Source organism: Panthera tigris, chromosome A3 (assembly GCF_018350195.1).
Source record: "Panthera tigris isolate Pti1 chromosome A3, P.tigris_Pti1_mat1.1, whole genome shotgun sequence".
Taxonomy (NCBI): domain Eukaryota; kingdom Metazoa; phylum Chordata; class Mammalia; order Carnivora; family Felidae; genus Panthera; species Panthera tigris.
In genome coordinates, this window is record NC_056662.1 from 109,953,334 (window position 1) to 109,977,809 (window position 24,476).

The following is a 24,476-nucleotide window of genomic DNA, read 5'->3' on the forward strand; positions in this document are numbered from 1 at the left end:
AAAATTGGGGCACCTGGGTGGCTCAGTCGGTTGGGCGGCCGACTTCGGCTCAGGTCATGATCTCATGGTCCGTGAGTTTGAGCCCCGCGTCGGGCTCTGTGCTGACAGCTCAGAGCCTGGAGCCTGTTTCAGATTCTGTGTCTCCCTCTCTCTGACCCTCCCCCGTTCATGCTCTGTCTGTCTCAAAAATAAATAAACGTTAAAAAAAAAAAAAAATTAAAAAAAAAAAAAAAAAGAAAAGCCACTGACCCCAACGTGGAGACATATACAAACTTAAAGGCCCACCTTCTTCACTGTATCATGGAAATCTTTGGTATCCACTCTGACTGTAATTATTAAGCTCAGAGCAGCCCCTCCAGAAAACCCTTGCAGCAACTGCAGAGATGGGTACTGCTCTCGCTAGTTTTGTCCCCTCCTCTGATGGTACAACAATTGAACTTTCGTGAAGCTCAGTACAGCACAGACCAAACCAAGGATGAACAGACAGTGAAGCATAGAATTATTATGTTTTATTATCAAGGTGATATGACCTGCAGGTCATTCCATTTATTAGACTTCCTTCTCCTTGAAGAAATACACAGGATTCTGGCAAACCATTCTGCATGGAGCCATGGATGGTTGTATCCTGTTGTCTCTAAATTCGTGACAAACTGATTTTATGGTGACTTGTTCATATATTTTAGGAAAGGAAACATTTGGTAAAATCCAGGACCAACTCCTTCCCTTTAAATTTTTTTTTAAATTAAAAAATTGTTTTATATTGTTACTAATTTTTGAGAGAGAGCATGAGCGAGCACGAGACGGGGACGGGCAGAGGGGGGAGACAGAGGATCTGGAGCGGCTCTGTGCTGACAGCCCCATGTGGGGCTCGAACTCACTAACTGTAAGAGCATGACCTGAGCTGAAGCCGGATGGTTAACCAACTGAGCCACCCAGGCGCCCCTCTTTCCCTTTTAAATGAATTAAGCAAAACATAGTAACATTTTAATACCCAGAAATTGCCAGTATTCTTTATAAACCTATAAATATGATATTGAAATGCCCTGCAAGGACATCCACACATTTTTTAAAGTGTTGATGTCATTATGTTTGGAACTCATGCTCAGAATTTACTCCCAAAGCATGGAAATGGGAGACCCGTGTTTTCTCATTACATTCTGGCCAGAATACTATTCTTTTTGCCCCACCCCCAACACTGTACATGTAAGCTCTACAAAGTGCCCAGAAGAATGGGCCTAAAAAGAAGGCTTTAACCAGAACTAACTATTCATCTTCCCACAAGAGAACACCAAGAACCAAGTCTAAACTACCAGGTCACCCATCGTTACTGGATTCTTATCTTCACTGGGCTCTGCAAAATTCATCCACGCCCTGCACAACCCTCCCTCCCAAATCCTTCTACCATGCCTTCTAGAACTCATGGGTCTGTCATCACCGGAGTCCCCTCTGCCATCATTGTCCCCTCACCTTTGTGTCTTAACTGAAACCTGGTACTCCCTGGCTACTCTGTCCCTTGACGTCCTCTCAAGTAGAGATGGCTTCATCTCCCACACTCCACAAACCTGAGGGTGGGGCTGGTGTCCCCTGTGTTCTCGCTGCCACTTTCGATCACTCTTCCTTTTCCCCTTTAAAAAATAAAACCTCGTGGGCGTGAAGCACACGCGATGAGACTGCGCGCCTGCCGCACAGAGTTGTGTCTTCCCCATTCGCCGCTCTGTCCTTCCCGACCCAGGGGGCCCGTCTATCACAGCAACACTCTCCTGCGTGACCCTCCGGCTCTGGGCCCCTCTCTTCCTATCAAATGTACCGGGAAACTCCCACCCCTGGCCAAACCCAGCTCCCTCCACCCCCACTGCACCTGCACCGCGGCTGGAGGGGGCACACGACTGTTGGCGGGCTGCCTTGCAAATTTATAACCGCTAGCCTCAAGTAAGCTGTGGGCACTAGTGGGAACCCTAATCCGCTTCCCTGGTTAATGCACCTGCCCCTCTCTGAGATGAATTTACATTCTCCCTCTCCCCCTCCTCAGTATTTCACACCTCTTTTCCCCCTCAGAGTCAGCGGACGACCTTGCTGTCTGTACCGTCTCTGAGAAAACGAAACAATCATGCTCCTCTCTCCTCACTTTGTTCCTGCAAATCACGCGTTTTCTTACATTAACTGCTTTCTCACTTCTTACTAGATCATTGTCATTAAACGTGCTGTCGTATCTGTCATAGATTTAAAGCCCCTCTGGACTCTATGTCTCCCTAAAACAAACGCCCCATTCTCCAGTTCCATGTCGTCACAAACATCTCAGAAGTCTCCCCACCTCCATAACCTGTACTATCATTCTTGTGGCATTGCAGGTTGGGAAGCCTAGAATCATCTTCGTGCATTTTCATCCTTCCCCTGTCAGCAGATACCGTAGGTTCTTTCAGCAAAACGGTGCGTACCCACCTCTTCCTTGCTGTTTCCCCACTAGCCCCCAGTCCAGTCTCTCTTGGCCCTGCGTCTCAGTAACTGAACCAGTTCTCCGGCGAGCCTCCGGACTGCAGTATCTCCCCTGCTAACCCCACCACCCCAGTCTGCCCATCACTGACTTCGCCAGGCTCTGCTCATAAAACTGCAGTGGTTTCTGATAGTTCCTATTACCAGGCTTAAGCTCCTTATTTGAAGCTGCCGGTCCCAGGCCGCCTGGTCCCAGGCCGCCTCCCCATCTTTATTTCCTATAACCTGTCAATATAAAACCTCGTTCTCTTAGACCAGCGTCCCACATGCCTTACATGAGGCATGCGGCCTCATTTCTAGGTTGCATTCTTTTGTCCACATTGTTCTCCTTCCTAGAATCCATCACCATGCATGTTCTAAATCGTTCCACCTCTACCTCCTCCACACCCTTCCCTGCAACTCCGGGCCACACTTCTCTGGCCCTAAACTGCTAGAAGTATTCCAAGTCTCCATTGCTATTAACGACTTAATTGGATACAGCAGTATTCCATCACTAATTCTTTCATATGCAATATAAACTCGAATATAGGTTGAGCTTTTTCCTTCAAACTTGTTTCTCAGGAAAGGGAAATCCCTAATACTGACTTCTTATAAGATCTTGAATATTGCAGGTGCTTTATTTTGAAAAACACAAAAGTAGAAGATACATTAACCTTAAATGACCTCAACCAATTCTACTTTTGGATTACATAGAGGCCATCTGACAGAATCTGTTAACAACAACAACAAAAGGTAAAGAAATTTAATCAGCTACAGTAATTATTCCTGAGGGAATGCTCTCAAAATTGGAAAGTGCTAGATCTTGTAAACAGCCTATTTAGAATCACTTTAAAAATCAATGCCATTAATTTCCACACCGTAAAGATCATAAATATACACCTAACTAATTAAAAATGCAACTGTCCCAGTTTTATGTCAAAAGACACAGAGTTCTGAACAAAACTTCATGTGCTAACTTAAATTCAAAATCTGCTACATCTCAAACAATTTAGACAGTAGGGAAGAGAGTGTGCTGAAGAATAGGGTGTTATAGGACTTGGAAGGTAGCCCAAAAGAGGACAATGACAGCGACAGCGACAGTGACGCATTTAAAACATTTGAGGAAAAAAACCAAAACAAAACAAACAAAAAACAAAAAACCCAGCTTTGTGAAATGAAGAGTGGCAAAAATAATCTAAATTGCTATATTACTTAATATAATGTGATTTTAAGTATGTCTAACTAGATATTTGACCACTAACTACATCTATCTCCCTGAAAGTTTACGTACACTAAGATAGGCGAAATACTTTTTTTCCCGGAAGGCAGTGAGGTAGGGACAGGGGTGAGGGCAGAGCCACAAGACAATGAAAACGAGTTAGGGAACATGCTGTCTAACGTGATGACGTAGATGAGAACACGTGACATGGTTACTCCTAGGCTTCTTACTGACCAACTGCGTGGAGCTCAGTTCTCCAATTCTCAAATTTAAGGGCCAGACTAAATGGTATCTACCTAAGACTCTCTGCAGTTCTAAAATTTTATTTCTATTGTTTCCTACTATAATCTCTTCTAATGATTCAGCAGTATTGGTAATTACAAAGAGAAATTTGTACTTCTGCTATTTGAGAGGCTATTGTAAATTTCTTATCCTCTATTATCATTTAATAGGAGTTGGAAACTTAATACAATTCAAAAACGTCAGTCCTGCTGTACTGCCCTCATGAGACCTCACAAATCCTTGGTATTCCAAACCACATTACCAATCTCTCCATCTTAGAATGACATCACGTTCATTCAGCTCTTTTCTTTCTTTTTCTCATTCTCCTCTTTTTTTCCCCCCTCTAGAGGAACCTGGAGCTAGAAGAAAGTTCCATGCTGGTCTGGGGCAGGGCTGAGACCCAAGCCCAGGCTTCACCCTTTGTTAAGCCTGGTTGCAAGCCATGGCACCAAACTCTCTGGGCATGCCACCCATGATTACTGTAGTTAGGAATCATACTTCCAACTCTCCAACCCTTCGTCTAGGTTTTATGCAGCAATGTGCAAAAGTTATGGACTGTATTAGTATAGTTTTCTTGTTTATTTGTTTTTTAATTTTTTTAATGTTTATTTTTGAGAGAGAAAGAGAGAGAGCGAGAGAGCGAGAGAGACAGCACGCGCACAAGTGGAGGAGGGGCAGAAAGAGAGGGGGAGACACAGATTCCGATGCAGGTTCCAGGCTCTGAGCTGTCAGCACAGAGCCGGACACGGGGCTCCAACTCAGGAGCCTTGAGATCATGACCTGAGCTGCAGTCAGACGCTCAACCAACTGAGCCATCCAGGCGCCCCTAATTTTCTTGTTATTTTAGTGTAATTTCTGACTTCATTTCACAGGTGAAGCACCCAATGACCCATCCACACCGATGTTCAACGTAAGTGTTCAACCATCACCGTGTGATCCTCCCGTCTCTGCTAAAGAGATACACATTCTTGCCAGATGAGCTGCGTTTCTAATTAGCACCCTCCTCATGGAACACCATGCTATGGTAAATCAAGCAGAATGGACCTGGTGACGACAGATGCCGATCTCAAGCACACCACTCGTGAAATCATCCATTACGCAGAGGTGACCCAGGCAAGCTGGCATGGACCGCCCTGCTCATGCGATGACAGCACTACCCCGTTCCACGGCATCCAGGAACACAAATGCACGTGTGCACACAATACACACATCATCACATCAGCACCCAGTCAACTTTCTGCATTCTGTTTGCGGTTCTAAAAGCTACCAACCTCTGCAAGTGTGTCTCTGCCTCTTCAAGCTCAAACACCACCACCACTCGGAGTCACACGGTGCTAGGCCTCACAGTTGTAAAAAATCAGTACTTACCTTCAATCCTCTTCAAAGCTGAAAGGCACATATCCTTCCTCGGAAACTCAAAGGGATTGTTGCAGGTTCGAATGGTGTCACATTCGCATTTCCCATTGATTATATTGCAGCCAGACACGAGGTTTTCGTTGCAGGGTTCAAAACCAAGCAGTTGGTCATCGTCCCAGTTCTCATCTGTAAAACAACGAACAGCCACATAATATTTGCTTGCAGCTTCATTCAAAGGCCTGTTTGAGAGCAAAAGTGTGCAAAGATGTCAAGATTAACACCTGATATTGACACCTCAATTTATGAAAAGCGATTTGGCTGCAATTTGACAAACGAATGAAACCCAATCTCCTAGTAAGCGAGAAAAAGGAAATACAGCCACACGTGTAGACATTAAATAGCCAGTGTTTTGGGATCAAAAACTACCACCTCTCTTATGTGTTATTTTAAACAAAGATTCCTGGATTTTCCTACTTTCAACAAAATCACAGGAGTCACATTTGTCAATCTACAAAATGAATAAATCTACAATTTTTTTTTACTCCATCTGGTAGAGACTAGCTATAGGTTTAAAACAGCTCTGCAACTTAACACATCAAGACAACTAATAAACATAAAAACGAAGACCACCAAAAGAATCGAGAACAGATACCACGGTGGATATTTCTCCAACGCATTTCAGTTCGGATGCTCATGTCCACCAATGCCCAAAACCAAAGCCAGGGCCACAGTTTAGTGAAGGCTAGGCTAAGATCAAATCAGTATCCTGGTCATGGAATGGAGTCAAGTATAAGAAACAAAGGAGATCTCAGACCTACTTTCATGGGATTCAGCTCAGACAAATGAAACAAGCATGACAGAATCACAGGCTGACTCAATCTTTAATGCTACTCTTCATAGTTCAAACACCTCTTCTAGGAAACCAGACTCTACGAATCTCTGGGACATTTTATCAGTTTCCCCCCCTTAACATTATCTTTAATAGATGCTTTATCGTGCCTTGACCCGGTACTAACTGTTAAAGAGTAAACATGCTTCTGATAACCATATCTGGAGTGAATTTTTAAAAGTGTTTGAATTTAAGATATCTTAAATATGTTGCAAACTGCAGCAGGTATAAAGCCATCTTCAGAAAGTGTTTTCCTAGAAGACAGTGTAAACAAATGGCTATAATTTTTTTACAGCTAAATTTTACTTCTGGTGACATCATTAACTCACTGCATAAGTTAGGCCAAAGGCAGTTCTCCCTCACTGAAATAATCTTCTTGTCAATGAGTCTTTAGAAAGGCATCATTTACAACATAAAGAGCTTCATGGCAATTCTTTGAAAACGGAAAATAGAAAACCTCCTCTCTTCTGATTTCAGATCAGGCTCACTTATTTGATCCACGTCTCAACTCTTAGTAAAAACGATTTTAGAAGTTTCAACAAAAACATCACTTATCTGTTTTAAAATCTGTTTTCCTGTTTAGCCTGTATTTGCGTTTAGAAATAACGTGTAAACACACGAAGGTGCATTCCTATCTTTGAGACAACAGTAAAATTACTAAATTGCCCTGAAAGGAAAACCAGAAAAGAACACAATGAGACAACACGGAAACGTAGGTGATAATTTAGTCTTCGGCTACAGCATAGAATGCGTGGCAGTTGAACATGCTATTAGTACCACTCCCCTAATCTAGTTCAGTGACATTTGTCATGAAGACATTTTGGGGACTTTATGTTCACATTTGTAACTCCAAGTTAGTTCAACCCTAGGAACTTAAAAACTTATAAGAAATCAAGTAACATCTGACCCACTAGAAAACTACCTCTTCTCTTCTATCTCTCCTTTATTTCTGTTTCTCTTTTCCCCCATCATATTCTAAAAAGGAATTTTTATTCCTTTTTTTATAAATATGTACACAGTTAATCTATCACCAAATCGAGTGGATTCCAATTTTCCCCCACAGTAAACCCCCCTTTCCTCCATTAGAACTAGAATTCCCCGAAGACATCATTGTCCTAAAAGGACTGCAACATCCTCTCTCACCTGTCTCCCAGCCACCATCCTCTTGTCCCTCCATGGCCCCATTCCCCACACCATCATCCCAGTCATCGCCCTCAAAAAACAAACCTGCCCCATGGTTCTCTCTTGCCAACAAGGAAAAGCCCAAACTTCTTATTGCAGAATAAAAGGTTCTTCATCGTATGGCTTCTACTTCTACAGACTTCTCTTTCACCAAGCCCTCACATATCCCAATGCCCTAGGCACACTGCAATTCTCACTACAAACTCTTCATCACTGCTTCCACACCTTTGCTCATGGAGTATCATCTGCCTAGAACCCTTCCTTTCCCTTCCACCCGTAACTCCTATTCATCCTTGAACACCCAGTTCAAACATCACCTTTTTGGAGAAGTCTTCTCCATGCTTCCTCAGGCATGTGCGCCGACCTCTGGTCCCCTATGACGATAGCTTTATGTAAGTCAAACTTCCCCACTAGGTAAGAGTCCTTGTGTGTAGAAGTCAGATCTCATCCAACTTTGAATCCCCTTGACCCCAGAACTTAATACAGTGTTCAATAACTGTATATATAGTACTGTAACATATATTTGTGTGCATGTATGCGCGTGCGCGCGCGCACACACACACACACGCGCGCGCGCACACACACACACACACACACACACACACACACACACACACTATACTATAAATCCCGTCACGTATTTCATGTCATTGGTCTGGTCAATGTTATGGTCCATGCGTTTTCGAGGAAGACCATTTTCCCTGAATGTGGAATCACAATTAAAAAATGGCCGTTGACACTCTTCCTGGCTCCTTACTGATTCCTGCTTTGTTCCCAGGAGAAGCCTGTCGGCAGCAGCAAGAGCCTGCTCGTGAGTGTGCAGAGGGAAGCCTGACCATCTCCTCAAAAATGTTAGGCCACCATGTCTAGTTAGGAAGCACTGGACTCTGAACCCCAAGATGTCTTATATACCTTTATTTTCTTTTCTGAGGAAAGTTTTTCAATTCTATGTCCCCACTCTAATCAATACTTTGTTTTTCTTCTTGGCAAATAGTTCCCTTAGCAACCACTGCTTTATAAGATCAAGTACAACATGCTTTGGAGACAAAGACTTCTATGTTTTTCTATCACAGGACATCATACTTTAATTTAACGGCCAATCAACAGGGATTCAAAGCAAAGATTTAGTGAGGTTTGATTACAGAAATCAAATCTGGGCCCAAGAGTTCTTCTGACAGTGCCTGGCAAATTTGATGTTTTTAAATCTCTCTTATGTACATCCACATATATGACCCAAGGATCAAGGCTCTAATTCTCTGATTCCTGATTTCTCCTTGGACCGGTCAGCAGGTGAAAAAAAGAAGTTAAAAACAGGAATACTGCCCTTTAAATATTTATTTCAAGTAGTTTTTTTTTTTTCTTTTTTCTGGGTACTCTCCAGGTGACAAGATAGTCTCCTAGACTGAAAAGATCACTGAGATACCTCTGCAAATGTATCTTTTAGTTTGTAACTCCTGCAAATTACCAAATCAGGATGTTGAATTATTTTTCTAAATAGGAGAGAAATCTAATGATTTCATGCATGAATTAAAATTCATGCATGTTCAAACATGTCCAAATACGTTAAGTACTGCAGTGAAAAGACAGGTATGTATAACTGCTAATGGGACATCTCCACTTGGATGTTTAGAAGACATCTCAAAATATGATGCTTTACTTCGAGACAACCACTGTATTTCAGGTATTTCTGAAACAGAATTACTTCACACACTTGTCCCATTTCACCCCCCAGAACAGTAACATGATACGTAAGAAGATGTGTAATGAGTGGCAGGGACATACGTACATGGTGTCACGCTAAGATATCAGCAGCCTGATCACCAGTGCCTTTGCAAATGCTGTCACACAGAATAAAGGTAATATTTTTATACTGCTATGAAAACAGTTTGGACCTCATGTATTACCTGAAAAGGTCTTGGGATCGCCCAGGGGTTGCTGTCTAAAGAGCATGTCTTGCTGATAACACCTGGGCCAAGACAGCATAGGCTCCAAGTCTGAGAGACAACAAAGGACGTCGGGTACCTCTTCTCCTGACGGTTACGCTAAACCATAAACAGACATACCCCTTTAGTGGGATTTAGCCAATATGTAATTGGGAAAAAGGAAAACGAAGTCAATAAAATGCAAAAGTTGCATAGACTCATACCTGATTTTTTTCAGCACATTAATGCTATGAAAAGATCAAGAGCAAGTTTTCTCACAATGAAAGGAAAAGTCTTAGCAATAACGAACACCTTAAGAAAAGGCTGATGATCTTGTTTAAATTTCTTTTTTTGGTGCAAGAAATGACTGCTCTAGTGGCTGAACTTTCCATGACATTAAACTACGCAGGCAGGTTACAAATGCAAATGAAAAAACTAGAGACATTTCCCCTGTATTTAAATATGATGAAGAAACTACCCTTGGATCTTAGGTTTAATTCTGATCAACCTGGTCTCTATTGGAAGTGACTGTCTTCAAGGTCCCATGCCCTGAAGGAAGCAGTAGGAGCCTGGGAGTATGTAGGGCTGCAAGCAAAGGGTGGGCTGTCTGGGCTCCAGGTGCAAATGCTATGGGGGGGGGGGGCTTACCTGTGTCAGTATTTTTACTTGGACTCTCATTGTCTGTATTTATCTTCTCTGTATACAGTTCCATAGGTTTTGACTGACCTGTCCTTAACCCGATCCTTCCCAACATCCCTCTTGTTTTTAGTGTAGTAAATGATTTTGCAGAATGTGTTTTTTAAGAGTGCACACATGATGCCAAAGCAAAAACACCTGTCCTTCCAACAGTCACATTCAGTCTTGTCTTGGATTGGTTCTTTCTATTCCACAAATCATCTTCTAGGATTCTTGATGATGCTTGAAATTCCCTCCTTCCACATTTGACGTAAAACATTTTGGGGCGCCTGAGTGGCTCAGTTGGTTAAGCATCCGACTTCGGCTCCGGTCATGATCTCATAGTTCGTGGGTTTGAGCTCCGCATCAGGCTCTGTGCTCACAGCTCAGAGCCTAGAGCCTGGAGCCTGCTTCGGATTCTGTGATTCTGTGTCTCCCTCTCTCTCTGCCCCTCTCCCACTCACGCTTGCACACTCTCACTCTCTCACTCTCTCACTCTCTCTCTCTAATAAACATTAAAAAATAAATTAAAAAAAAAAAGATTTTAAATGCAAGGGCTAGTTAGGAGTTTCAATCCTGAGGGTAGGAAAGAGGGCATTGGGGAAGAGGATGTGGAAAACATCCAGAGTATGGAGACATCCAACTTCACATCTGGGAAACAGCAGGTCCAGGAGCTCTAGGAACCAGCCACGGCAACCCTGGCCTGACTAATCCTGGATCCCACCTCTCTGGCCTTCAAAATATCTTTCCATCTGCGTGCTGGTGTCTGAAATTCCACTAATACGGAATAAAATGCTTCAGGTGTGACTGCATTTACTGGACACAGTACTGTGTGTTCACCTAAAATCTCTGACTTCCTGAAGGCAGAGGCATTTGTATATTCAAAGCCTTACCTTTTCTACCTTGTATCAGCTTAGGTTAATGGAGTTTACTCCAAACCAAGATATAGCTGCACCCCATTATGTGGCAATCCACTTACCAGAAATATGCCATAGCAGATATTAAAAGGCAAGAAACAAACTCACAGTACACACTCAGAAGCTCACAGTAATGGAATTCTGTTGGCAGAGGAGAAGCTTCTGGGAATATATATCAAATTAATTCTCCAGCTGTTCACATATCCCTGTGGCTACAGTAAGATGCAAATAGCTAATACTGGCATCTCTTTCCATGCCAGCCTAGAAACTCCAGTGTAATGTAAAATTGCTGCTCTTAACTCCCCCAGCTCTGGGCTGGCTGTTATCAGGCATTCAGTTCTGCTCAAGGAGGAATCTAATGCAGTGAGTTTTCATTCTCTCTGCTTCAAGCTTAAGGCGGATGTCCCAAAAGTCAGTGCTTCCCTCTCCCTCTTCCTGGTGCTGTAATCAGCACAAAGCAGGAAGGGCAAAATTATGGTTATCGGTAGAAATGATTCATGTCGCAAAAATCTGTTTTACAGGCATTTCCACAAAGTGAAACCATGTCAGGCACATGTAACTGTATACCAGAGTGGACAAACCCGAGGTCTAAAATGACGGAAATACTAAATTACGCTCACAAACATTTTTGGAAGACTAGCTTCTTAAACTGATGCAAATCTCTAAATATAGAGCAAACGAACATGACCACTGATTCATATTATGTCCAAGTGAAGAATTCTCTGAAAAACGAACAGGATCCAATTTACAAAGTCAATTTATGATAAGTGTATGTTCCACTGCTGTAATTTTTGTCAGACACCTTACAATAACAAAAGAGGACCAGAGATGAACTACAGAATGCAAATTCATCCATCCATCCATCCATCCATCCATCCATCCATCCATCCACCAATTATTCGTTCCTCAAACAGATAATGGCATCTATTATACACCAAGAACTAGGCAAAGGGCTACGGATCCAAGATGCTAGGAAGCAGGAGTTTACAGTACAATTTTCTACCATTTCAACCAAAATCGTACCAAGCGTATGAATAAAACAATAATTTCCTTTTTGATAGCAGGAAGCTACTAGGAAGAGAGAGAAGCTTAAGAGAAGAAGTGTCTCTAGAAGCGAGGAATTCGTGCAACAAGAAGGCAGCAGAGCCTAGGACTACAGAATGCAGTTCCCCTATTTCACAATTCTGCCTAAATTAGGAACTGTCTGAAATTGCGTATAGAAAAACAGACAGCCCAGACATCTGTTCTCCTCATGGAGACTGCCTGACCCAGGAGACCACAGCCCTAGCTCTGTTGTTAGTTTGCAAAGAAACCCTGAACAAGGCATTTAGCCCTCAAGGCTTCAGTGTTTTTCATTACAAAAAAGGGGGTGGAATGGACAATTCATGAAGTCCCTTTAGAGTTCATGCTCATGTTTCCTCGATTCTGCCGTCTTGGATGAAATTGTACAATGCTAACAATTTATTGGGAATGCTGTCAGAATCACATGCTTTGAGTAGTCACAATTCAAATTTAAAATAGTTTCTCACTGGGGCGCCTGGGTGGCTCAGTCAGGTAAGGGTCCGACTTGGGCTCAGGTCATGATCTCACGGTTCTTGGGTTCGAGCCCCGCGTCGGGTTCTGCGCTGACAGCTCAGAGCCCGGAGCCTGCTTCAGATTCTGTGTCTCCCTCTCTCTCTGCCCCTCCCCTGCTCACAATCTGTCTCTGTCTTTCAAAAATAAATAAATGTTAAAAAAAAAAATTTTTTTAATGAAATAAAAAATAAATAAAATAGTTTCTCACTTATCAGACCAGTCTGAGGCTTGGAGAACAGTCACTATGCATAGGAAGGCAAGCCAGGGGCACTTTTACTACAACAAAGATCACTTTGCAGGACCTTTCAAACACCTCAATCCTAGAGGATGTACTAGCTGGGGTGTCAACACACTAAAACAGGATTGGCCATGAATTTATAACTGTGGAAGTTCTGTGTGTTTATACAATTGTTTCTACTTCTGAATAGATTTGGAAATTTCTATGATAAAAAGTTGGGTGTTTTTTTTTTTTTAATGGAAGGAGATTACAGGTAAATTAAATAAATACTTCAAATGAAGAACAATAGAAATACTCTGTCAACATTGCTGGGAAATAGCTAAGGCAGTGTTTAAAGGGAAATTTCACAGGAAATAAAGTTAAAAAAAAAAAAAAAAAAACATGAGCAGAGCATTCAACTGAAGATACTAGAAAAAGAGCAACAGGCCAAGTCCAAAGAAACAAGAAAGATGGGCCTAATAAATGTATGAGGGAAATGAATGTAACAGAGATAAAAGCAAGTTAAAAACTGGCTCTTCCAAAAAGATTAAGACATCTCAGAAATGGGTTATGATTAACAGTCCCATATAGCATGTCAACTCATTCAAGTACTGTGACATATGAATATATATTTTTTAAGTCAGTTTCTCTTTGATGGTTTTACCAGGAAGTTACTCAAAGTCAGACATTAAATGGTTACATTTTGGAAATTTTTTAAATAATGAAGGTATTTGATTGCTCACGGAAACATTTCCTGAGCTACAATTACTTTGTACCCTATGGTGGAAAATTCCACCCCCTTATATTTCCCCTGCTTTGAGCCTAGATCCCAATATTTTTTAAGGAAAGTCTCAGGCCTTATCACCGAGCCTATGTTTGTGTACGGCTGAGCTGACCTTCTATTCAGTCAGATGTTATTATTAAGCAACACAGTCTTCTCTGGGCTTGAATATCTATTAAAACATGTAACTCCATGTTTCACCAGCTTCAAAGAATATTGGTTTTCAGTTACCAAATGTGCTCCTGCTTAGAAATGAACACATCTTGGTGGAGGGAAAAAAATATCTTGCAGAGGTGCTCATCAGTGTCACCTCTCCTTTCTTCATCTAGATACTCTAAAAGCCATCGATGGATTAAGCCAGGTAATCAGCCATCTCTTATGCAGAACATAAGAATAGAACTTCACAGAGTTCCATTCGCCTACAGGGGTGTGTTCATATAGGGATGTTACAGGAATAGCCCCATCAAACTTAAGGATATGGAGTTGGGAAGCAAGGTCTCCAAAATAAAGTCCACCAACTTGACAGCCAACTCTTGGGCATGGAAGACAAAGTCTGTTTAGATTTGGTCCTAACCCACTTCAACCTCAGCTGTTCCACTCCTCCCCACTTCCTCCAACAATGCCTACTGATTACGTGCTCCCTGAACGACCCAGGTTGTTCCCTGACACCATGGCTGTCTACAAACTATTCTCTCTGCTTAGAAAGCTGCTTCTCTTTACTTGCTTTGGAAGTTTCTATTCAGTAATTAATCCTTTCTCCAGGCATCATCCACTCCATAGGGACCGAACTGTTTGTTCCCCTGAAATACTTTCTATTATACACCTATTAAAATTACTTCACTTACGGCAGTATAATGAAATTGCTCATCTAATCTCGACTAGAAAGTGGGTTCTTTGAAGCTAAAGAAAGATCTAGTTTTACTCTTCTTTTCTTTTTATCATTGGGTGATTATAGGACTTAGCAAAGAGTAGCTTAACAAAATAAGTATCTGCAGAGAGAATGAACAGGAATAGGTTAGAAGGCAAGAGCAATCGCAATCTTTCAGTGCCATAGTTTTTTTGGAAAATGAGTTCGGTGGTAGGGGAAGAAAGTCAATTACTCAGAAACATCTTTGGATGCCAATCTTCCTACTTGTAAAATAATAATACTAACTCAAATTTTCTTTCAACCTCAACATTCTGTTAACCAGAACTTCCACAGATCAATAAAGATTTATGACATGTTGAGTGAATGAATATACCTCAACTATGGTTAGGTAAATACATAATAACTTAAATAATAAACTGTATTATCCCCCTTCTACTTCCATCTATCATGACCATAATGAGATAATGTGACACAAATTAATGCTCCTTGCCAGAAAGGTACTTGTGGATATGAATAATGCACAGTCCCGTTTTATAAATATTGATATATGCTCTAACCTAAAATCTGTTAGTCAAATGACCGAGAGCAAAACAGAAGACTAGATACGGGAATGCCTTTTTTCTTGATTGCATTCATCCTAAAGTGTGAACCACCAGAGTGAAAAGATGAAATGTGATGAGAATCTCAAACAAGGACAACAAAATGAACATAGCGCTTTGAAAATAAGCACTTTGAAGAATGTAAATTTTTCATTATATTAGCTGAACAGTTAGCAAAGATAATGAAGCATATTTCACACCCCTCAAGATGAATCTTCTGATAACTAATATTTATGGAGCCACATTTTTATGTGTCAGAGACTAGGCTGGGTACTTACCACAAGACAAACACATTAAGCTGAGGACAGAGGCTGAGCAACCTAGGCCTGAACTCTAAGTAGGCTACCATCAAGCAGGTGAGAGGAGGAATGGAAGGAGTAAGGAAGTGAGCTGGTCAAAGGGTTGGGCAAAATTTTAAGTTTGAGTGAGTTCAGAGGACCTGAACATCAGGGAAAAGGAAGGAGGGAACACTTCTATTTTTCCCATCTCATTCTGGGTGAAGCCCAACTCTAGTGAATATGGCCCAGAGGCCCACTGCTGACATCACTACCCCAGGGGCAGGAAGAGATGACATCGTTGTTTTTTTTTTTTTTTTTAACGTTTATTTATTTTGAGAGAGACTGAGGAAGACAGAGTGCACGAGCAGGGCAGAGGCAGACAGCGGGGGGAGGGGGAGGGGGAGGGGAGGGGGAGGGGGGCAGGGGGAGGGGGAGGAGGAGGGAGAGGGAGAATCCCAAGCAGGCTCTGCACTGTCAGCACAGAGCCCGATGCAGGGCTTGAACTCATGAACCATGAGATCATGACCTGAGCTGACGCTTTACCAACTGAGCCTCCCAGGCGCCCCTCACAATGACACCTTCTAAACCAACAGGAATGGAGTTGCAAGAGCACTTCTGGAAACATCACAAGGATAGAAAATCTAACAATATAAACACTGTTATCCGGAAACAAGGGTTTCTTTGCTAAGGCAACAATGCCTTCACATACAGCAATATTCCTGAGGTGCAAATGATGATCTTTAAAAGGTGTAATGATCTGTAAGTAGCATTAAGGAATCTTTTCAGGATAATAATTTTGTGAAATCAGTTAGCAATCACTTTGTAAAGGAATGTTTTTACAAATCAACTCGAGCACTGCTGTGAACTTTACCTTAATAATTTACCCGAATTCTTGAAAGTAAACCAAGTGAAAGATGATAGGAAGCAGGAGAATGGTCAAGATTAATTCCAACGATTGTATTTCTGACCCTTACCACTAACTCTAGTACCATTAGAAGGAATATCATCCCTAAATAATGTGGCTAAAACCCCAAACCTTTAAGCTCTTTCTTTAGGCACGTTTATCTCTGTATTTGATCTCATTTATCTCTAACACATGCCATGAATCTCCTTGGTAGCAACTTGGTCCTAGCAACAAAGCACAATTTGCCAGCAACAGTCAGTGAACACCATTTTGTGTGCATGGTTTACAATTTCCTACTGTTAGCCAGTCTCATAAGTGAATGTTTGATGTATATGTGTCTAAATCTTTTTTTTTTTTAATTTTTTTTAAAGTTTATTTTGAGAGAGACAGAGACAGCACGAGTGCAGGAGAGGCAGTGAAAGAGGGAGACAGAGAATCCCAAGCGGGCTCCGTGTTGCCAGCACAGAGCCTGATGCGGGGGATGAACTCACGAAACCAGGAGATCATGACCTGAGCCGAAGAGTCAGACGCTTAACCAACTGAGCCACCCAGGCGCCCCTGAATCTTTTTTTTTCTTAAAACATCTTAAAACACATTGCTACAAGATGTGTACATGGGAAGTAATGCTATAAACAAGAAATGAAAAATGAGAGAGACAACTGTGGACTATAAGAAACCTCATGCAACATGGGGCTTGTCTGATACACTGATTTCTGAAGGCACCAAGTCCTTAAAATTCATCCTAGAACTCTCTACCTAAAAGCAAACGTAGATGAGGAGACAATGAAAAGCAGGACTTTTGCCTTAGGGTAGGTCAGGAACTGAACATCGATACAGAGCAATCATTTAATCCCTAAGATTCGTGTGAAATAGACCATATGAAGTCAATATAACAAGACCACAGAAAGATGAAGAAACTTTAAAAATATGTTTGAAAACATACTTCACTTCTCATAAAACTGGAGTTTGCTTGGTGTAGTAAATTGAACCTCTATGCCTAACCGAGTCACTGGGTACTTGGGTTTGGGAATCGCGGTGACAACAGTATTGATTATCAACACTACCCCAAAATTTTCACGCGTTCCCACCTGCCCATAGCCTCAAGTCCAAACACTCAACACTGATAAACCAGGCATGTGCCCAGCCCCTGCTAACCTCAGGTTACTTCTCTCTGTGCAGACAGCACCCCTTCCTTCCCAGTCCAAGGAAGCTTTGGGGCCTAGGCACTAGTACCTGGGACACCCTCTCCCTGCTATGTGCATGGCTCACTCCCCGGTCCCTCGGGTCTGTGATCACACCCAATTGCTCGGCAAGACTTTCCACGAGCACTCTGTTTAAAAGTGCAAACCAAACACTGTCACGCAATCTCCGTTCACAGCACAGCACTTACCTTCTCGTGGCATGGTGTATATTTTATTACTAATTTTACTCATGTTGTCTCCCTATATCAGAAAGCTCCAGGCTGGTGAGTATTTATCTATCTTGTTCACATTTGTATCTTCTGCACCCGGAACTGGCCTTAACACACGGTAGGCCCTCCACAAATATTTCCTGAATCGGTCAAATCTCTCTGTACACTTTGGACGTTCACTTCAGTAGGACTCTGAGGATTGTATGTCCTCTGAGGTGGCGCCACCTTTCCTTTTCCCCCGTCACCTGGAAATCTGCTATTCTTACTATGCCCAACTAATGTCTTCTCCTCAAAGAAGTTGACTTAATTTTCTCCCACCTACAACCCTTCACTCATCCCAAGACATTGTAGCTGTTTGCTTACAGCTAGATTCTGAGCTTCTTGGGGGCAGGAACTGTGCCTCCCACATTTCTACAGCCACACCCTGTTGAGATGAGTGGACAGCACCCAGCAGGCCCCAATCTCCACTTGCCGAATGGAGAAATGAATGGGAAATTGGAGTAGGTGACCGCTATGAGGAGACATTCTCTATTCATGGTATCACGTGAAAAAAGAGCAGCTTTGAGGACACTCTGTGGGCATCTAAGATTTAGGTTTAAGTGTGTCAATACTCATGCATGTAGGTTAACGTTTATATTTCATATCTGTCTGGAATACCTGAGGTACTAAAAAAAAAATAAGCCGTACAATAATAATTCATGCCGATCGGGGACTTAGGAAAGCCAGGTACCTTTTGGGTATTTTAAAACATTTCAGTGTCAAAGAAAAAGGCTGATATATTTCTAAATTTTAAAGTAAAACATATGTACACATAAACACACACAGAGAATTATTTGCTTCCAAAAGGAAACACAAACCCATGTGAATCACCCAGTGCTTTTTCCACATGCTACAGCAGTATGTATTCCCATATGCAGTAAGGGAGGTGGATCATGATTCTGCAATGTTATTCTATTTAAAGTCTTTACAGTGTTAAGTCATGAAGAGCTGCTCAAATGAGCAGCCTGTGGAAATACGTCTACCTTAACTCCTCCCTGAAAGGTTAAAAATTATTGCCTATCAACTTCAATAGAGGTTTCAAACACTAACGTTTTGGGGGATATAAAAGGAAAAATGCCAAGGGCAGGCAATTCCCAAAGGATGCTCTGATGAAATCCATATCCTACTTAACAATAAGAATCGCCGATTTTCAAAGGATTAGAATATACAGAGGTAAGTAGCTTCAAACTTACACATAAGCAGTGCTTTAAACGTCCCAGCTTATAGGAGAGCAGCAGGGGCTCAGTGCCAACCACAAGATGATGCCTCCAGTAGTGAAATGCTGACCCACCTCCCTGCTGTATTGCCTACAGCATCCCGCTGGACCTCACCTGGTGGCTTTTGGTATTATCTGGGTGGAGGAAGGGGTGTCACATACCCTGGTTTGCAGGCCTGATGAATGAGCCCAATAGCCAAGACATTACTACGTAGCACAGGGCCACTATTCCTAGGGCTCCGTACCATGTCATGTGAGAAAGGAGGAAAGGAGATTAGTACCCTCACTTCAGACAGGATGTGGCATGACTAACGAACGCTGGTTAGTGTTCAAGACAACCCTGAGCACAGAAAGAGTCAACCGACTCAGCAAAGAGAGATTCCAGAAGCAAAGGAAACCCGATCCCTTCACGTATGGCAGCAGTTGTGATTTCTCTCCTCTTACAAAGGTGTTTCAGAAACACTCTGCCACCTATAGTGCCTATTCCTTCCCCACAAGCACAGAAGTTAATTTTAAACACCCTCAACCGAAAGCTGGCCCGTCATTCTGACAAAACTCACGTGCAGTGTGGCAATGGTGTAGTCTGCTAACGGCTCCACAAGGGCTTCGTGAGGCGGCCCGATCCCTGGCTCTGCACCCTACGTATGCAGCAGGCTTTAAATGGGAAGAAGTTGAGGGAGCAAGGTTCCCTTATTCCGGAAAGGGGCAAAGAGCTGGTGGAGACATCACCTGAGGCTGAACCTCAGGGTTTCTAAAAGTCTCTTCAAGGGAGGTAACTGGCCTGAATGTGGTCAAGGGCACACTGACAGAAAACAGAAAGGGACAGTGAGTGTCATCTGGCCTGCACACCTGAATGTGCAGCTACCCTCTCCACTAAACCTGCCTTGCCAAAGGGTAAGCATGTTAAAGAGCCTGAAGTCTCCAAGTGGGGCGGAATTTTCTATAGGAGAGTCTTCCCCATCTCCTAACATTTGGTTTCAAAAGTGAGAAATGCATCCAATCTGGACAGTGCCTGGGCATTCCTTCTTTCCATCCTTCACCTTTATCACCTCTCGTGACAAGAGTTTCCTCTGTATTCTGGTCCGTTCCTCCCTACTTCCCCTCCACTCCTTTCCTCTGCACCCGGGTTCCCCTGGCAGCTCACCTCTTGGGGCCCAGCACCCCTGCCTGCGGGGTCTCCCATGCTGTGAGAGTCAGGCAGGACCTACCTGGGGAGGTCATGCTTCTCTGCACCTCCTTGCCCTCTGTCCCACCCCAAGGCCCTGAGGCACCCCTCCCCCTTGCCTGAGTCTTTCCTGTTTCCCAAGCCAGGTCCATCCAGGACATTCAATGCCAGGGGTCAGAGTGCTACATTCCAGTGGCTTCACAGGCAAGGAGGGTTCTGGATTCCTTCATGGGGGGTGGAGGTGAGGAAAGGAGGCAGGGAGGAAGGGAGGGAAAAGTTCAGCAGAGGACGATTCGGCCTGCTGTGCCCACTACTCAGAGACAGAGGTCATGGGGCAGTGAGGGCAACAGGGGTCCCAAGGGGCCCCTCCAGAGTGGGCAAAGAAGCAGCCGTTCAGCCTCCTTGGGTTCTGAAGTAGATGCTGTCACCGCAGGTGCTACAGAAACTGTAAAAAGCATAAGAGAACACAACGGACTTTCATGGGCTTCAGTTCCTTAGTCTGTGAGATGAGGGTGCTGGCCTAGAGAGGCTTTTCTGAGGACCCTTCCAACTCCATAATGCTCTGATTCCTGGTGCAGCAATACCTCCCTGACCCCAGTCATTCTCAAGGTCTGAGGTAATTTTGACTAGCAAATAGAATGCCACTTTCACTCAGAAGGCAACTAAGCTTCTTTAACCTCCCAAAGCAAAATTCTCCTCTTGCAAAATCAGATTCCTTTGCCTCTGACTCAGGATCCCCGAGACTCTCTTGGTGCTTTTCTTGTGATTTCCCTGTCCTTCGGGTTTTACCTTTGTAGAGGGCTGGGCTCAAACCCTCAGGCTCTGGCCTTTCATGTGCCTCTCGACTTGCCCTGCTTACAGGGCCCCAAGGCTCATGAAATCAGGCTCCAGGATATGTTTCCCTTCACGGTCACCCTCTGGAGATAACAACTGCAGCACGACAGGACTTAACACCTGGACCTACGGTGGGCAGCTGGGAGCACCATGACGTAGTACCCAGTGCTGAACTCCTCAAACACAGAAATTCCAGTTCACTGGAACCCAAAGAGGGGAGGCTGGGCAGGAATGAGGAGTTGGGAGCTCAACTGGTCACTGGGTAATACAGGTAAATGTGCCAACTTCAACCTGGGCTCAGAGCCGCCTACTCCCCTCAGAGACCTTCAAGAGGACTCCTCTCCCGGAGGATGGGGACTGAGGGATCATGGCTGGACTGACATCCTGCCATACTCAGGACAGGGGTCGGCCTGTTCATCAGCCACCTGACGACGGGGGTAGAATTTGGCAGGAGGGAAGGAAAAGAGAAATGGTGCTGGGGAGAGGGGATAAATGAAGAGGAACCCACTTAGGGCTACCATTTATGTGTTAGACGAAGTCATAAAAAACATCTGTTAGCCAGATAAGACACTCCATGGAGAAAACAACACCCCCTGAGAGGTCAAAAACCACCCACTATACTCCAACTAAATGTCTAGCTTTCCTTTTTATTTTAAAGCCAACAATTGTTTGTAATAAGTCCTTGTGAGTCAAGTCTGACAATAGCAAAGATTAATTCTGCATAAAAGATGACAATGATCCTACAAGAAGGTATCCTGGTGTAGAGCCATCTCATCCTAAGTGATCCCCTTTATTGAAAAAAGAAAATTCCTAATCAATGATGACCTCCTCCCTGTCAAACCAAGATTCAACACAGAATACTCCTTTTATTTACTAAGACCCAAACACTCACACCTTCTGTGTGGTGAATCATCTGGAACTAACTGCAATTTGGACTTCACCCCCCAAGGTAGATACTACCCTTCATAAGAAAACGTTCCATGTTCTGTTCAGTAAAAGGTGCATGTTCCCGCCACGTGCTGCTCCCCAGGACTGTCAACAGACCCACTCCTTGTCGGGGCTGACTCGTGCCTGTGAGCGTGGAGTGGAAACTACGGCAGAAGCAGGCAGATGTGCGTCAAGAGCGCCCTACGACACGTGAAGATCAGGTTTTCAATGGGCCACCTCACAATATGGGCGAGAGAGCTGTGAGGAGAAGGAAAGGCAGTCCTACCCTCTTCTGTTGTTTTTATAAAACGATGAATCCTTCAAACCACCTGTGAAATATACAGCACTCTGGGCACCTGGGTGGCTCAGTCCGTTGAACTTCTGACTTCGGCTCAGGTCATGATCTCACGGTTTGTGAGTTTGAGCCCCGTGTCGGGATCTGTGCTGACAGCTCAGAGCCTGGAGCCTGTTTCGGATTCTGTGTCTCCCTCTCTCAAAAATAAACAAACATTAAAAAAAAAAATTTTTTTTTAGGGGCGCCTGGGTGGCTCAGTCGGTTAAGCGGCCAACTTCGGCTCAGGTCATGATCTCACGGTCAGTGAGTTCAAGCCCCGCGTCGGGCTCTGTGCTGACAGCTCAGAGCCTGGAGCCTGTTTAAGATTCTGTGTCTCCCTCTCTCTGACCCTCCCCCGTTCATGCTCTGTCTCTGTCTCAAAAATAAATAAACGTTAAAAATTAAAAAAAAAAAAAATTTTTTAAAAGAAACACACAGCACTCATTTGGGTTGAAATAAATTTACTTTTTTAAAATGGAGTAATGAGGGAGAACCTTAATAGTTAAAAGAAAAGAATTCTGGAATACACTAAGACCTAAAAAAAAAAAAAAAATTATTAAAATGACAATAGCCCACAAAAATGGCACTTAAGAAGGTAGGGCCAAGCTGTTTCCTTTGAATGAGCATGTATGTGTGTTAAGTTTAAAGTTCTCCAAATTTCTCCATAAAGAAAAATGATTCTAACTATTGCTACAGTCCTACATACCATTTTTTTGAATAAATAACTATTTTTTAGAGGTGTTTTGTTTGTGTTCTAAGTGGGCTCCACACTGGGCATGGAGGCTTGAACTCACAACTCTGAAATCAATACCTGAGCCAAGATCAAGAGTCAGACGCTTAAGCAACTGAGACACCCAAGTGCCCTGGATATAATCACTTTTTTAAAACCATCTTTTCCCGGGGCGCGTGGGTGGCTCAGTCGGTTAAGCATCCAACCCTAGATTTCGGCTCAGGTCGTGATCTCACAGTTGTGGGACTGAGCCCTGCTTCGGGCTCCATGCTGACAGAACAGAGCAGCTCTCGCCCTCAAAATAAATACAATATTAAAGAAACAAAAAACAAACAAACAAACAAAAAACCCCACATCTTTTCCAAATTGTAATCTCCAGGTCCTGGGTCAAAAATTCTTACCCTTATGATCACAGTCCCTACCAAGAGAATACAGGGATATACATTCTTCAGTCCATGCCACATGGAATATGATCAGCACAAACTTTTAAACTTTCATAACTTAAGAAACAAGGACTTACCTCTTCCTGCTAGAGCTGTGATCTTCATCCTGAGTATGGCTCAGATACCACAAAGATGTGTGGTGGTGCCCCTGCCTGCACTATCTCACCTGGACCCCTGGGGACCATCTGTTCCTCTTACAGATGAGGAGCAACTCTAAGAGCAGCCCTCAAATTCAATACTCTATCACCCAACAGCAAGAGACAGTCATATCAGGGCACTGCCTGAGGGAAAATCATAAACAAGACCTCCTCACAGGTACCTTCGAGCCATCACTGTCATGCAATGTGAAGAAAAATGTACCATCAATTTACTCATTAACTTATTATTTACTGAGCAGCTACTTCTTTCGTGGCACCATGATAGGCACTGAGTGGGCTACAAAGAAGCAAGAACCTATTCAATTAAAGAGCATCTTTCTACCCATCTTCCACCTTACAAGCAAACATAAATTAGAACAGAGTGAACCTATAAAGGGCAAAGCCTGTTTTAATACAGACATCAAATATGCTAGAATCTGAAATGTTCCAATAGCAACGCTTACTGGAAACAAATCACTATTAAGCTGTTCTGTCCCTTCAAAATGATCTTGGGAGCCAGTAAACATTAGTCAAACTTGTGACAGACCGAGTATGTTAGGTCTGATTCACAAATCATGGCACACTGCTATTGATGTTTAAATCGGAACATCCTACCACCCAGCTCCCAACCGGGGGTAGGTGTCTTCATGCCTACATTTTTTATTGCAACCAAATGTTACTTTTATTCTGTGGTAGGGGACAGGGAAATCATTTTCTTTCTACCTTCAGAATATTACATTTAATCAACATTTAATGAACACCTGTTACGTACAGGCCATAGTGTTCAATGCCGAGGCACAAAAAGATACTATTCCAATGCCGTATACAAGTGAGTTAACTTAGTTATGCCTCATAACATCCTAAATGAAGTAGATGCTATTATTATCCCCATTTTACAGATGGAAACTATGCACAGAAGTCAAGCAGCTTGGCCAGGGTAAGGCACCAGGCAAGTCACTAGGATGAATTATGGACTGACCACAGAGCCTGAACTCCTGCTAGCATTCAATGTTGTCTCTCACTGATAGATGTGCTTTCTCCTTAAGAAACAACATCTCCATTTCTCCTGAGGAAGGCATTTCCTCCGGCCAGGTTTTCCTGAGACCC

The 24,476-nt window shown here is 43.1% G+C and overlaps 1 protein-coding gene across 2 annotated transcripts in view; it reads right to left on the reverse strand.

Moving 5' to 3' along the window:
• CRIM1 (cysteine rich transmembrane BMP regulator 1) overlaps window positions 1-24,476 on the reverse strand; it is a 188,606-nt gene that overhangs the window by 142,857 nt on the left and 21,273 nt on the right. For both annotated transcript variants that reach the window (XM_042982178.1, XM_042982177.1), the window contains exon 2: window positions 5,339-5,512. In XM_042982178.1, coding sequence (XP_042838112.1) covers window positions 5,339-5,512 — 174 coding nt within the window. The remainder of the gene's footprint in view (window positions 1-5,338; window positions 5,513-24,476) is intronic.